Source organism: Oncorhynchus mykiss, chromosome 21 (genome assembly GCF_057628025.1).
Source record: "Oncorhynchus mykiss isolate SJ-2025 chromosome 21, ASM5762802v1, whole genome shotgun sequence".
Taxonomy (NCBI): Eukaryota; Metazoa; Chordata; class Actinopteri; order Salmoniformes; family Salmonidae; genus Oncorhynchus; species Oncorhynchus mykiss.
In genome coordinates this window covers 42,319,351-42,335,732 of record NC_143042.1, presented here as the reverse complement: position 1 = coordinate 42,335,732, position 16,382 = coordinate 42,319,351, and the positions used below count along the sequence as shown (strand labels likewise).

The following is a 16,382-nucleotide window of genomic DNA, read 5'->3' as shown; positions in this document are numbered from 1 at the left end:
GAACAGATCATCTCCGCATGTGTGGTTCCCACCGTGAAGCATGGAGGAGGAGGTGTGATGGTGCTTGCTGGTGATACTGTCTGTAATTTATTTAGAATTCAAGGCACATTTAACCAGCATTCTGCAGCAATACGCCATCCCATCTGGTTTGCGCTTAGTGGGACTATCATTTGTTTTTCAACAGGACAATGGCCCAACACACCTCCAGGCTGTGTAAGGGCTATTTGACCAAGAAGTAGAGTGATAAAGTGCTACATCAGATGACCTGGCCTCCACAATTCCCTGACCTCAATCTAATGGAGATGGTTTGGGATGAGTCCGACCGCAGAGTTAAGGAAAAGCAGCCAACAAGTGCTCAGCATACAGTATGTGGGAAGTCCTTCAAGACTGTTGGAAAAGCATTCCAGGTGAAGCTGGTTGAGAGAATACCAAGAGTGTACAAAGCTGTCATCAAGGCAAACTTTGAAGAATCTCAAATATAAAATATATTTTGGTTTGTTTAACACTTTTGGTTACTACATGATTCCATATGTGTTATTTCATAGTTTTGATGTCTTCACTATTGTTCTACAATGTTTTCATAAAGAAAAACCCTTGAATGAGTAGGTGTGTCCAAACATTTGACTGGTACTGTATGTTGAAACAGTAGGTCGCTACTTTGCTCATAATAAAGAACCCTGGTTTCCTTGTGCTCGGAACATTTCTTTTTATTCCTTGTGAAAATACCTGTCTCAGAATTAAAATTCAATGTACTTAAGCCACAATAATGGTCGGGGGAGCTTGGCAGCCAGCCACATCGTGATCTCATGGTTCGGAGCAGTGGTGGTACAGCCCGCCAAGAGGGAGAGAGGGAGTGAAAGGGACAGGGAGAGAGAGTTGGAGGCAGAGATTGAGACAAAGGCAGAGACAAAGGCAGAGACAAAGGCAGAGACAGAGACAGAGGCAGAGACAAAGGCAGAGAGAGAACAAGAGGGGAGGGAGAGATAGAGGTCGACTGCAGTTCCACCACACGCATTGCCCCTGAAAGGACCCTGCCGCTCGAGCACAATTCTGCAGCTTCAGTGACATTCAGGCGTACGCAAGTCCATCTATTTAGATTTACTCCCATTGTGTTTCGTACAGAATCCATCTAGCAATGACAAGCGGCGGTGGAAAAACGGGAGAGATTTATTGGGCTTTAAAGGTATTTAATTCCCCATTTGTGAAGTGGCTGCCGAGAGTGATGTGTGTGTGAGTGGTGGGAAAAACCTGGCGACAGTAACTTTACTTTTGGCCCCTGACATTCTGCTCCAATCAATCAAACCCACTAGGTTTCATTGTCTGATGAAATCACGGAAATAGGATTATGTTTTTGTGAACGCACTGAACCGAAGACAACTCCAGCCTCCACTTCCCTTCTCCCTCCCCGGTCGAAGATGAGAGACTTTGGCGAATCCTGGCCGACGAGTCACCTCACCTTGTCTGCGGGCTAATGAGTTTACGGTGCGTTGGTGAGATACTGACCTTTTCCGAGCTGCGTCCATATTAAATGCCAAAATGATTACCGTTCAGAGATACGGCGGCGTGGGATGACGGTCCTTTCAATCAAGCCTGCTGTCACTGGATGAATGTTTCATTTTCACTTTGCATGGGGCAGATTGGAAGGATTGGGGATTTGGGTTTCCCAGGTGAGACCGGTGAACAGGTTCTCCACGGGAAGCCATCTTCATTTTTTCCCCCGTATGCCAGCTGCCATGTGAGGACTGGCTTTGTGTCAGGGCTGTGACATTTTTGTAATGACCGGATTAAAGGGTCCCGGAAAAATAACATTACATGGCGAGACTTGAGGCTTAAATAAACTCCATGACACATTACACAATGAGTGACAATGAGTGACACAATGAGTTTAGAGGGCAGCCAGCCTCTCTCTTGTACACATGAGCCTAAACTGTTGGGGTTCCATACGCTAACAAGCATGTAGATTATTGGAATCATGTTCATGTTTTCGAATACACTGTAGCAGGGGTGCACAAGTCAGTCCCAAACAGGACATATAGCATAATCAAATGTCAAAAGCCTTTAATATACCAACCCTTTGTTCTGAATGACAGATGGCATCTTAGTTCATCGAAAAACAGTAATCTTTCTCCGATAACATCTCCAATCTGACCTAAATATGCAAACAGGTAGGACACAAACAGATAGGAAACATACTGAAGCCTCATGTTTACCTCGTATTCTTGTGAAAACTTCAGGTTGTCGTTGGCTTTCAATCGCTCCAGATGATCGGCCAGGTCCAAAATGGGGATTGGTGGGTGGTTGGCCATGCCTATCAATCAAACGGACAAGAGTTCAGTCGCCAGGGTAAGGGGTTGCTACCACAGTTACAACCAGTGAATCATTAGAAAAGCAGCATGTGTGTAAGAGGTGGAAGTGATCGTTGTTAGGCCAGTTTTTCACTCAAAGCAGTGGCATGCTCATAGGAAGATATGACAGGAAAGGAAGCCAATGACAATAAATGGAGCACACTTCACTTCCTGTAACACTTCCTACTGTGAGAGAAGAATGTTATTTACGCCGAAGAGACCGGCGAGAGTTAACATGACGCAAGACACAAACAAATGCACAAACAAACCAAACGACAACGAAACTAATCAAAAAGTTAGGCCGAAATGTTGTCTGCTTTGATTGATGACTGGGGTGTCATTTTTTAACTCTGCCTCCTGCGATAGGTGACATGGCAATGAGTAACGTGTGGATTAGATGGGGGGTGAGATTGACTACAAGCCTATGTAGAAAGGAGGAAGACAGCAGGATGGGAAAAAACCCAGTAACAAAACAAAACAGAGAAAAGAAGAATGTGACGAATGCATAAACAAGACCAACTAACTTGACAAATGGAAGTTACTGGGGTAACTAGGGTCACCTGAACCTGCGGAGGAAACGGCGGTATAAATAAAATGTTGCAGACGATCGTAGCAATGTGATGATTATTTTGTTTAGGGCTAGAAACAGTTGGGGAAGGGGTCTGAAAGAAACTAAAGTTCTACATTGTATCATCTAAAATGTCCCATTGACCAGTTAGTACCACACACATTGACATGCTAGAAGCTAGCCTACGCCACAATACGTAAATCAGGGGGAAAGAAATTAAAACTCAACAAAACAAAGCAGAAGAGGCAATTCGAAGACACTGAAGAACCGAGTCAAGAGATCACACAATCCTATAATGAAATCCATTCTGACCATCAGATATCATACAAAGCCTGCAGGCAGGAAGTTTCACCTTGTATAAAAACTTTAGTGGACTTTACTTTGACAAGGAAGAACTGACATTGTTAAATGTAAATAGTGTTCAGCGTTCGTGACGGCAGCGTCCGTACAAAGGGCTATCACCGTGTCCCAGATAGCTGAGGTTTCATAATAGCCGGGAAACAGGCGCCGTTTTGCCCACTCTCCCGTCTGAGACAGGTGTCTGTCAGTGGTCTTTTCATCTACACTGATAACACAAGTAGCCATTAGCTAAAGGAAAAAACGGGACCTATTTTCTCGTGTGCTCTCACTCGCGCTCTCACTCTCTCTCTCTCTCTCTCTCTGGAGGGTGTTTCTATCGGCCCCTACCGCTCAAGACTCATTTTCATCCGCAGGTTGACAATGGAACAATCGTTCGCCGAGTGGCGTCATGCACACATCAAGCGTCCTCAGAATGGAAATGTGCATTGAGGAGCAGCGACGTGCGAGAGGGATGAAAAGAGGGAGGGAGTGAGGGAGGGAAGAGAAACGAGGTATAATGTAGCACCAATCAGCGTTGGAGAGGAAGCTATAAAAGAGGGAGACAGAGATGTTTGGACCTCTCCAGCAAGTCGAGAGACACATTGAGTGGCTCTTTGGAAAATGAGAAGGGTGTGTGAGACTAATCAAGATGGTTGTAGAGGTTTCCGGAATAGTTCCAGAATGGGGAAAGTGTGGAGGTTTAGATCACTCTGAACTCGGCTTCACAAAGTGGAAACTGAGAGGGGGAAAAAAGGCCCCCTCTTGCCAAGTTTGTAATGGCCAGTAATGGATATAAGGTCATTGAGAGTAGGGGTTTCATAAATATTCATAGTCCTTAGAATTTATTCCTCTTTCATACGAGCTGACCTGAAAAATATGGCTTTAACATTCTAACATTCTTAGCAGTATCCAAACACCTGTCATACTGCTCCCACTACCAAGTTGAGCGTGTCTCTTCACTCAAAAAAGGTAGCTGGGAGAGAATACATCTCCTCTGGACAAATAGACTGTGACGGCCATCTTTTTCCCCTCGGTGACAAAAAGGGTCCCTTGACCAGGCAGCTCAGGCATGACGGATGTTCACCTCACCGCAGAAGGTCAAAAGGGAGGGGACGTTTGTGTTCACAGCTTGTCACTGGCCCGCTCTTCCCTCCACTGGCCTAATACAGGATGTAATATGGTATTATGACACTGTCATAGTATTGTAGTCTTCAACTCACCTCTAACTTTGACTTCCAACATGCTAAGCTGTCACTCTGAGGAGACTAGTGTTAGCTTGGCGAAGGCCGCACAGGCAGATGATGTTAACTGCCATAAAAGTGTTAGTCTTACACCTTCTCCAGCATCTCCCTCTCTTTCATTTTTCACTCTGTGTTTTTTCTCTGCCACCTGTCCATTTTCCACACTTTGAACATTGACCCCACAGAATGTTCTAGTCACAAGAGCTCCGTGAGAAGTGTTGGTTTAGCATTTAGGAGATCACATTCACACACTCCCCCAATGATAACTAACCCCATTCACAATTTGATAAATGACATTCATTCTGTTCCTTTAAGTCAGGTAAAGATTAGTAACTACATTCATTTTATTTTGACTTCATTTTGACTTTAAAAAGTCATTGAGTGAATTGGATCTAAGAAGCCCTGCAGTGGTTGGTGTGATTGATGTTTGCTTTCACAGTGGGTGAGATGGAAGTGATGGGCGTGAGCCCTTACCAGGCGTTTGGAAGTTCATGCGTCGAAGCTCCACAGGGTCGGTGGGGTTATGAGACAGCATATCCTTACTGTTGGGCAGACTGCCCTTTCTAGCTTCGGATTCTGCCCTTTTCCTGTGGGGAAAAAACATGTAAAACATCAATACTGTTATTTTTATTTTTTAAGTTCTATAATTTATTTGGTGCATTTTCCTTTCCTGTTGAAGACATTCCCTTAAATTAACATAATCAAATGTATGCATTTTACATATACAATATAATGTCTTAATGATGAATTACATCAGATGTTCCAGGATAGTTCAAGTCCTCCTTTAATCCGACAGATTGTGTTATCTTTAGTATACGTGGGGGATGAATGCTACTCTTAGTGGGACATATATCATAATGTTCATAAATGCTTATCAGATTAACAATTCTAGAGGCATAAAGTTAAAGCATCTTTAATTCCTTCCGACAATACGAACGGAGTTTAAATAATTTCACATCATGCCTATGAGAAGAGATCGAGGTGCCATATCTATTCAGACCTAAGATTAACCTACACGGAAGATGGAGATTTCATCAATGAACTATAATCCATCCATTTACTTTTTACCCCTTGCAATTGTTATATCAAAGAGCTTTGACAAGGGGATCTGCCCAAAGACTCAATACATTTGATCTGTGTAACGAGAAGTGTACAGAGTACAAGGGGGACTATCACTCTACTACGAGTGACCTTTTAAATAGTTCATCATCATTTGACTTCTGACCTCCAACCTCTCCTAGTCAGGGCTAAGTGAAATCACTGGCCTGTGACCTTTGCATTATATGGGAAGCAATGAGGCTTGTGTAAACAGCCTTGGGGATCAATGGTGTAATGGTCAGGAACAACAACAAAAGACGAAATGGGTCGTGCGAGGTCGATACCGCCCTCTGAGGTCATCGTTGCATGCGTTTTAACACATGCAGACAGGACCATACAGAATGACTCAAGCCTCTTGGTGGAGAAGACGGGCAAAAAAAAGGCTGAAAATGATAGCATGGGTACATCTGAACACAGAGTCTATGTCTAACATTGTGAGAGTGTGGTAAATCTACCTTAACCAGAACCTACAATGTAATAGCCATCTAGCGATGCAAGGGCTCATTTGATAAAAACAAAATGTAAAATGCAATGCAATGATTGGGGAGTAGTTGTGCGGGGAAAGCTGGGAAAATGCTGTTAAAGTGCTTTCCTGGCCAGTGAGTACATTTGGCTGTGACGTCATACTGTTGAAGAAATATATATATATTTTTGATAGATATATATCATTTTGAGAATTAAGGAGAAAGTGAGGGGGAGCAGTCAAGGCATTGTAATGCATGCAGGTCTGTTCTAGACAGGCAAGTAAGTTGTCTCTCTTCAATCAATGCAAACAGCTGACTTTTGAACGAGCGTTGGATTTGCACAGCAGCGGAAAACCACTTTCTGCAATGATTGAACTTTGTCCAACAAGATAGAATGTAGGAAATGTCCTCAAAGGGATACTAAAAGGGTTGAGGTGGGGGGTTGTTGTGGTATTGTCAGCATATCACATCCTTTCACTCTTACCTGTCTGGTTTGCTGCTCCATTCGTAAGCAGGGAAAAGAAAGCATGACAGGACGTTAGCTGGCACGGAAACATGACCCGTCGCTATGACGACTGAATAATATTGACAACAGTATCATGCCCCATAGGCTGAAGTTGAAGTATCGCGTTCATATTTGATACTGTAATGTACCATTTCCTGTTAAATACTAAATACAAAAAATAACAATCGTATCTCAATGTTGATTGGCGTGCAAGATTAGCATTGCTTCGCTACGGACACCACGCCCCATTGGTTATTTGTTATTTCAAATACTATATTTTCATCACAGGTGCAATCCAAAGATATATCTTTTTTTTTTTTTTTGGGGGGGGGGGGGGGGTCCTTTCAGGTGGTTGATTGTCACTCAAGCATGGAAGGTCTCTGTGTGTCTGTTTCTATGCTGAAGAATAACTGCATCAAGGCAACAACACATGCCAATACAAATAATGTGCCTGCATGGAGTATTGAAGAAACTCCATTGAAAAACCTAGATAATATCATTTGAGTTTATATGGCCTTTACCCTTAACCGTTGTAAAAAAAAAATGACACCTATATTTGTTGTGATCTGTTTTGGGGTCTGGAACACAGGGAACCATGACTTTCAGCTCAGATTAACATAAACATGTTTATGATCTGTATCCAAGTGGGGATGTAGGAGTGCATCTTCCTGTGACTGATTTATACAGTTCATCAGCGATGCTGTGTTGCTATGATCTTGTCCTTTCCCCTGCCTCAACACACACGGTAATGTTGTCATTTTCTCTTCACACAGGGCACCAATTCTATCACATTGATCTTGACAAGTGATATATCTCCTGGTTATGGACTGGAAAGTCCCGACACGCAGGTGACATTGACTTGGTCATTGTTGTGTAAATCTGCCTGGGCACAAACAGAAACCAGAGAAGCCCCCCCCCCCCCCCCCTCTACGTTAATTCGATGCCCGAAAGTTAGTTCAATACTCTTCTCGGGTGCCTCTGACATTGCCCGTCCAACATGGAAGCCCTGGGACAACCAAATAGTCACACACACCTAACACTTTAAGGTAAATAGCCATAAGACTCAATGATGTTGGATTGGTATTGGTATTTTTAATGTTGGATTGATGTTGGTATGTTTAATGAATACCTATGCATTCAGGAATACTTTGCATGTTCTTGCGTGGTGTTGAGTGAACAACATACCTATTGATAGACTGACTATAAGCACAGATTCACCAAAGTCTTCTCTCAAGACTGATTCTCTCAGTAATGCGTTAATATGCTCTACAGTGTCATTCAATGTGGATGCTATGGAGACTGCTCCACGTGGCCCAAAGCAGTATTCACTCAAGGTTGAAAATAGACAAGGGAGAAGCTAGGATAGAGAGATGTGTCCTTGTGAAGCACCAGGGCAACAAGGGGTCAACCAAGCAAGCCAGGAGCGCAGTTCTCTTGTGTGTGTGTGTGTGTGTGTGGGAGGGGGGGGGGGGGGCTGTTCTAAAGCAGCATTCGCATGCACTGACACGTAGCAGATACTCTGAGCACTCCCCTCCTACGCCTAACTGATGAGCGGTGACAGCAAACGGCCAGCTTCTGCCGGGGTTCCAGGACAAGAGATGCTCAAATTTTTTCTGTGTGTGTGTGTGTGTGAGTGTGTGTGTGTGTGTACAGTGCCTTGCAGAAATATTCATCCCCCTTGCTGTTTTTTCTATTATGTTGCATTACAACCTGTAATTCAATTTGTAATTTGTCCAGTTAATGTAATGGACAAATTGTTTCAAAAAATTCAAAATATTTGTTGTTGTTTTTTTACGGAAAAGTGGTGCATGCAATATGTATACCCCTTTGCTATGAAGCCCCTAAATAAGATCTGGTGCCACCAATTACGAATTAAGTCACATAATTAATTAAAGAAAGTCCACCTGTGTGCAATCTAAGTGTCACATGATCCGTCACATGATCTCAGTATATATACACCTGTTCTGAAAGGCCCCAGAGTCTGCAACACCACTAAGCAAGGCGCATCACAAAGCAAGCGGCACCATGAACACCAAGGAGCTCTCCAAACAGGTCAGGGACAAAGTTGTGGAGAAGTACAGATCAGGGTTGGGTTATAAAAAAAATATCAGAAACTTTGAACATCCCATGAGGTACCATTAAATCCATCATTTAGAAATTGAAAGTATATGGCACCACAACAAACCTGCCAAAAGAAGGCCGTCCACCAAAACTCACAGACCAGGCAAGGAGGGTATTAATCAGTGAGGCAACAAAGAGACCAAAGATAACCCTGAAGGAGCTGCAAAGCTCCACAGCGGAGATTGGAGTATCTGTCCATAGACCCACTTTAAGCTGTACACTCCACAGAGCTGGGTTTTACAGAAGAGTGGCCAGAAAAAAAGCCATTTCTTGAAGAAAAAAATGAGCAAACACATTTGGTGTTTGCCTAAAGGCATGTGGGAGACTCCCCAAACATATGGAAGAAGGTAGTCTGGTCAGATGAGACTAAAATTGAGCTTTTTGGCCATCAAGGAAAACGCTATTTCTGGCGCAAACCCAACACCTCTCATGACCCAAGAACGCCATGGTGGGAGCATCATGCTGTGGGGATGTTTTTCAATCGGCAGGGACTGGTCAAAATTGAAGGAACGATGGATGGCGCTAAATACAGGCAAATTCTTGAGGGAAACCTGTTTCAGTCTTCCAGAGAGTTGAGACTGGGACGGAGGTCCTTCCAGCAGGACAATGACCCTAAGCATACTGCTAAAGCAACACTCGAGTGGTTAAAAGGGAAACATTTATATGTCTTGGAATGGCCTAGTCAAAGCCCAGACCTCAATCCAATTGAGAATCTGTGGTATGACTTAAAGATTGCTGTACACCAGCTAACCCATCCAACTTGAAGGAGCTGGAGCAGTTTTGCCTTGAAAAATGGGCAAAAATCCCAGTGGCTAGATGTGCACACACACTTTTGGCCTTTCTAGGGAGTTTTTCCTAGCCAACGTGCTTCAACTCCTGCATTGCTTGCTGTTTGGGGTTTTAGGCTGGGTTTCTGTACAGCACTTTGATATTTCAGCTGATGTACGAAGGGCTATATACATACATTTGATTTGGTTTGATTTGAAGCTTAGAGACATACCCCAAGAGACTGGTAGCTGTATTGCTGCAAAGGATGGCTCTACAAAGTATTGACTTGGGGGGGGGGGGGGTTGAACAGTTACGCACGCTCAAGTTTTCTGTCTTATTTCTTGTTTGTTTCACAATAAAAAAAATTGTGCTAGGCATGTTGTATAAATCAAATGATACAAAGGCAACAAAATAGGAAAAATGCCAAGGCGGGTGAATACGTTCGCAAGCCACCGTATGTGTTTGATTGAGAGTGCTTGTGTACATGTAAATGTGTGTGTGCTTGTGTATATGTATGTGCCTGTTCGTGTGATTGAGCGTGTATCTTTTCTGAAAGGTAGACTGTGTGTGACAGTGTATTTGAATGTACTTAATATGTCTATCTCTCTCACCTTCTTGTGCATGTGTGTGTGTCTCTTTCTCCAGTCCTTACCTCTTGTACAGGAGGATGGCGATGACGATGCAGATGATGAAGACAACAGCGAGCACTGGGCCCACCACCCAGATAAGTCCCTCCTCCTCGTCAATGATTGGCTGGGGGTCAAGGTCAGCTGACACAAGAGGGTCAGAGTAGGGGCTTGTGGCATACATGGTCTGGGAAGGAGAGGAAGGGGATTGGTATTACTCATAGTGGGATCATTTATTTAAATAAAAAACAAACATTTAATAGACTAGTAATTACATGTAAGTAGAATATAGCAGAGTAGAGTAGAGGACGAACTTGGGAAATTATTTTAGCACCACAATGTAGTTACCCAAGTTGTGCAGAATAGGATAGGAAAAACTTTTGGCTGACTCCATTCCACTATTCCTCTGCCTACTGTGACTTTGAAAACACATTTTGTGATCCCAGTTCAGACTAGGTTCCTTATCGTTCCTCAACATAAAATGATCTCCTCCTCTACAGTGTCTAGAAAAACAACCTGCACTCTCTCACATCTCTATCCTCACAGAGGAACTCCGATCAATAGAACAGCCCTTCTGTGAGGCCACTGAAAGTTTCCAAGTTCAAAAGTTTCCAACTTTCATCTTAGAACACGTAGATTCGGTCAGTCTGACTTTCACAAAGACATTGGGACAACCTGTATGTGACGTCTACGCCACCATTATCCTATTCAAAGTTATTGTGTCAATGCTAATTTACGAATTCACCTCTCCAAACGATATGGGTATGTTGAAATACTGTATCTCTAATATCTCTAATTTCTGCCCCGATTGAGTTCCGTCACGTCATTCTGAGGGGAACGAAATAAAGACTGTGGCTTTGGGGCAAAGAAAAAGCCAATCAGTGCTGTGGTGGACAAATTGGAGATTCCCTCCCATTTTGTCAGCCCACCCGCCTGCCGTTATCATTCTCCTTTACCTGTAGTCAGGACTGGCGGAGTCCAAGACAGACTGCCGTAAAACCTCCCAGCTCATCAAATCCATCATTCTTCCGCGTTTAGTCAACTAATCATGCCCCTTTCTCCTTTGACACACACACACACACACACACACACACACACACACACACACACACACACACACACACACACAAGCTGCAGTGGAGGAGATAAAGGCATTCGCCCGTAGGCGCGCAATTAAAGAGGAGTCCCGTTATAGAGATATTCCTGCGATTGGCAGGAGCCTCTGTGGAATTTCCCCTCTGCAGTAGTGGACTCCGTTCTTTGCCTTGGCCCTTTTTCAGAGACCGGAGCTCAAAGGGACTCGACGTACGCATCCATCCAAGGGAGGTGCCCCCTGCCAAGACACAGTGGATTTGGGTCTTTGACGTTTAACATGCAACTTTAAGCATGAAGGCGAAAGATCCCTGGCAAAGGAAATCGCCAGAGGGCCGTCTGTAGTGCCTGTTTGAACTAATTCCTTTATGGAGTGGGGTGTCTAAGAGAAGAGAAACAAAGGAAGATAGAGAGAGAGAGAAAAGGTTTCTAAGAAAAAAAGTATAAAAAAGGCATATACTTACATTTTCAGAGATATCGAGGACAGCAAGCACAAAGAAGATGTACTCTTGGCCGTTGGCGAGCTGCTTGTTTTCAAAGTCACCATAGATCTTGGTGTCTCCCAGAGTGAAGTCGGTGGGAAGGTCTTTGAAGTAGGCAGCGATGTAGGCTTTGGGCTCAGCTTGCCTCCGGAAGCGAAGGCCTCGGCTTGTTCGGTTAATCTCTTTCAGCAGCTAAAAGTGAAGAGTAGAAATGATGCAGACAGTCGATAAAAAGGAACAAAGAGTTGTTTTACAGTCGCACAAACGTGGACACAAACACACACACACACACAGAGATCAAATCTGTGTTACATCCCTCCTGATTACAAAAGCTCAAACTACTGATTGCAACGGAAGAGGAAATATTACCATTTGGATTTCATTTGTCTTACACGGCAAGGATTTTCGACATGTGTGGATTTACCTAAATGAGATTCTAGAATAATCATATGTACTGTCAAACATTTCAAAAGGATTTTAAGTCATCAAAAATCAGATTTTTTAAAGAAAGGAGACAACGTTTTGATGTTCCAGTGGCTCTGCCGTTTCTGTGTGTGTGTGTGTTTGTGCGTGTACACGTGTGTGTATGTGCATGCATGTGTGTGTATTGTGTTCCTGACTGGCTCAGGGTGAAATCCTTGGCCCTGATGTCACAACACATTTTTATTTTTGGCTCCATTGGCGATATAAAGAGGACGAGGGTTAAATTGCTTAAGCATTGCATAACCTTTGAAGAAAAGAGTACTTGTGGATAGGTAAGGATATATTACGTTGATATATTCCTCAGATACCAGAACCATCACAATTGCATGATGGCTTATAGTCACTGGAATGCACTGATTTTAATTGTATATTAGCAAATACCCTGTGGCATGCAAAATAACAGGGGTTAATATAGGTGGGGTTACTCATTGAAAGTGCTAAGAGCACCAAATGTCCTATATTTTTTATTTAACCGACCTGCAAGACCAGGTGTGTTGAATTTAGGCAATCACTTAAATGATAAATTAGCTCAGTTGGTCTGGTGTGGTGCCTAGTTTGAACAAAATCCTGCAGTACCTGCAGCACTCCAGGAACAGTTTTGCCTACCCCTGGCCTGAAGGTATCACTTAAACAACAATGCAATGGTGTTCTGTTCCTTGCTCAGCATGGGTAATTACATACACACACACACACCACCACTCCCATTATGTAAGTGGCCAGGAGCCTTACGCAACATCCAAATCAAAATACAGGGGTGAGTCCCCAAGGCGACTGCATTGTATCATAACAGAAAAATGCTGCTTCAGCATATTCGAACCAGTCTAACACCCTCTCAGCCCCCCTCTCAGCCCCCCGTCTCCCCTAACGTCTCAAATTGCATTGTTGCACTGCACTAATAGGACGACCTGTCATTATTTACCTACTAGCAACACCAGGCAACCTGGACAGAATGTGAATGAGGTCACACTTTTACAATGGGAGTGTGATTGCTTCCGCACAAAAAGGCAGAACTTGGCTTGCTCTTATGGGAAAGTGTAATGGTATGCAGTTCTACGCTCAAGTGTTATTGCTATAGGCTACAAGATAACGCTGATTCATACCCAATGAAAACTGACATAAATAAGTGATTAAGGGAATGTATGTAAGGGTTTTATGTCTGCTTGACTTCCCGAAATGAACACAACGTATCAACGTAAGCCAAGCCAGCTACTCGGTCAGAACTCTACCTCCATATATCTCTCTCCCTCTGGAGTGTGTGTGCGCCTGTCAAGTGTCTGCACTGGCTTTGTCACAAGGGCCGGTGGCACTGTCCGATAATGTCTTCAATCATCTCCCATGTCAACACGGCTAAATCCAGCCGCCCTTGGGAAAAGTTGTGAAAAGGTGAGAGCCTGATATTGACAAACAAATCAATTCTGACGGGAGGGGGCGACTTTTGGGTAATCGTTCAAGGCGTGACACATCAGCCAAAATCGGCAGATGAGACTCAGCGAGACAACAGCATGGCTACCCAGACTATTACATTGCCCCCCCCCCCCCCTCCCTTTTACACTGCTGGTACTCTTTTGTTATTATCTATGCATAGTCATTTTTATAACTCTACCTACATGTACATATTTCCTCAACTAACCGGTGCCCCCGCACATTGACTCTGTACCGGTACCCCCCTGTGTATAGTCTCACTATTGTTATTTTACTGCTGCTCTTTAATTACTTGTTACTTTTATTTCTTATTCTTACTCATAGTTTTTAAAACTGCATTGTTGTTTAGGGGCTCGTAAGTAAGCATTTCACTGTTGTATTCGGCGCACGTGACAAGTAAATGATTTTATGCACATTAATCTATACTTGAGCCATCTCATATCTAATTACACCAAAAGTCTAGCAATGCAAAAGGTGCTAAAACCATTCTGTTCACAATAATGTTGGGATTCGATCAATTGCAGATACTGGATTACTGAATTGTGCTTTCAAAGAGCATTTTAATTATACAGCAGTATGTCCTGGATCAAATCAAATCGTATTAGTCACATGCGCCGAATACAACAGGTGTAGAACTTATAGTGAAATGCTTACTTACAAGCCCCTAACCAACAATGCAGTTTAAAAAAATATGCATAAGAATAAGAAATAAAAGTAACAAGTAATTAAAGAGCAGCAGTAAAATAACAATAGCGAGACTATATACAGGGGCGTACCAGTAGAGTCAATGTGACGGGGGCACCGGTTAGTTGAGTTAATATGTACATGTAGGTAGAGTTATTAAAGTGACTATGCATAGATGGTAACAGAGAGTAGCAGGGGTGTAAAGGGGGGGGGGGGCTGGAGTCTTTGACAATTTTTAGGGCCTTCCTCTGACACCGCCTAGTATAGAGGTACTGGATGGCGGGAAGCTTGGCCCCAGTGATGTACTGGGCTGTTTGCACTACCCTGTAGTGCCTTGCGGTCGGAGGCCGAGCAGTTGGCATACCAGGCAGTGAGGCTCTCGATGGTGAAGCAGCTTTTGAGGATCTGAGGACGCATGTCATATCTTTTCGGTCTCATGAGGGGGAAAAGGTTTTGCCGTTCCCTCTTCATGACTGTCTTGGTATGCTTGGACCATGTTAGTTTGTTGGTGATGTGGACACCAAGGAAATTGAAGCGCTCAACCTGCTCCACTGCAGCCCCTTTGATGAGAAGGAGGCATGCTCGGTCCTCTTTTTCCTGTAGTCCACAATCATCTCCTTTGTCTTGATCACGTTGAGGGAGAGGTTGTTGTCCTGGTACCACATGGCCAGGTCTTTGACCTCCTCCCTATAGGCTGTCTCGTCATTATCGGTGATCAGGCCTACCACTGTTGTGTCATCGGCAAAATTAATGATGGTGTTGGAGTCGTGCCTGGCTGTGCAGTCATGAGTGAACAGGGAGTACAGGAGGGGACTGAGCACGCAGCCCTGAGTGGCCCCTGTGTTGAGGATCAGCGTGGCGAATGTGTTGTTACCTACCCTTACCATCTGGGGGCGGCTCGTCAGGAAGTACAGGATCCAGTTGCAGAGGGAAGTGTTTAGTCCCAGGGTTCTTAGCTTATTGATGAGCTTTGAGGGCACTGTGGTGTTGAACGCTGAGCTGTCCAAAGACATTTCTGGAAGCGCTATCTGGAGACCCACTTACTGCAATTCATTGAATGCCATCCATAGTATCTTATGAGTGCTAGGAATGTTTCACATGTGTTAGGCAGGTGAGTGTGTGGTGTGGTGAGGGCCATTAACATAGCTGAGAGACGGTCTATATGCGTTTGACGCATCACAAAGAGCATGCACACTTTACGATTTGTCGGCAAAATCCTTACGTAAGCTTTCTCCACTAATGTACCTGAGCATACACAGTGCATGAAAGCTTCTCAAATACCTAGACCGGCTAAATATAAATGTTGTCAAGTACTTTTGTGCATAACCAATGTGATACCTTTCCCTTGAATAAGGACAGACACAGAGGCAGCTCTTCAAGGTAATTTCAGTTGAGAGGGAGAGAGTGGGTGGGAAGGGGGGGGGGGGGGGGGGGGGGTTTGAGTTGCAGTGCACTTGATGACTACTCCATGTTCTACCTCATTTCCATATGAATAATGCTCTCTGCAGCTATTTGCATCAATCAACCAGCCCTGTCCCCAGGTTTCCCCACCCCCATCCTCTCCTATCTGCAGAGTTAAGAGCCGAGTTCTTCCTACCACCTTTCTTTTTAGTAAGACTTGAGAGAGAGATGAGACCTAGGCAGTCTCTACTGGATTTGGGTTGAAGTTAATTCCATTGTAATTCACTCAGTACTGAGTCGTCATTGTGAATAAGAATTTGTTCTTAACTGACTTGCCTAGTTAAAAAAAAAAATAATAATATAGAGAATCCACAACAGGAATCGAATGGTAATGTCTAATAAGGACTTTTTGGAATCTGTATTCATTTCTTGGATTATTTTGTGGTACCTACCTCTTCTAGGTTCATCTCATCTGGACTATCCCAGGGTTTGTGGAACTTTCCTGTGCGCTGTTTCTTCAGAGGCACCACCACTATGTAGTATCCCCTAGAAAATGAGAAGGGAAAGAAAGAAAACAACACAAGCTCTTCAAGGTCATTGTCAGTTCACTCGACAATACGTTTACAATGCACCATTTTTACATGGTCACATGCTGAGTCTAGACAAAACAAACCAAGATCAAAGCATTCCGCTTCAGACACAACAATGTTTAGTCTCCATGGGGACCATAACACGTCTTTTTG

The 16,382-nt window shown here is 43.7% G+C and overlaps 1 protein-coding gene across 33 annotated transcripts in view; it reads right to left on the bottom strand.

The window, feature by feature from the left end:
* The window catches only part of LOC110500605 (receptor-type tyrosine-protein phosphatase delta), a 612,371-nt gene that overhangs the window by 41,860 nt on the left and 554,129 nt on the right, over positions 1–16,382 (bottom strand). For 16 of the 33 annotated variants that reach the window (XM_090214671.1, XM_090214666.1, XM_036958032.2 and 13 more), the window contains 7 exons: positions 16,092–16,185; positions 11,632–11,841; positions 10,102–10,262; positions 6,540–6,554; positions 4,968–5,080; positions 2,870–2,911; positions 2,211–2,308 (listed from right to left, as the gene is read on the bottom strand). In XM_090214671.1, coding sequence (XP_090070797.1) covers positions 2,211–2,308; positions 2,870–2,911; positions 4,968–5,080; positions 6,540–6,554; positions 10,102–10,262; positions 11,632–11,841; positions 16,092–16,185 — 733 coding nt within the window. The remainder of the gene's footprint in view (positions 1–2,210; positions 2,309–2,869; positions 2,912–4,967; positions 5,081–6,539; positions 6,555–10,101; positions 10,263–11,631; positions 11,842–16,091; positions 16,186–16,382) is intronic. The other 17 variants (XM_090214680.1, XM_090214684.1, XM_090214689.1 and 14 more) reach the window with 3 other exon arrangements.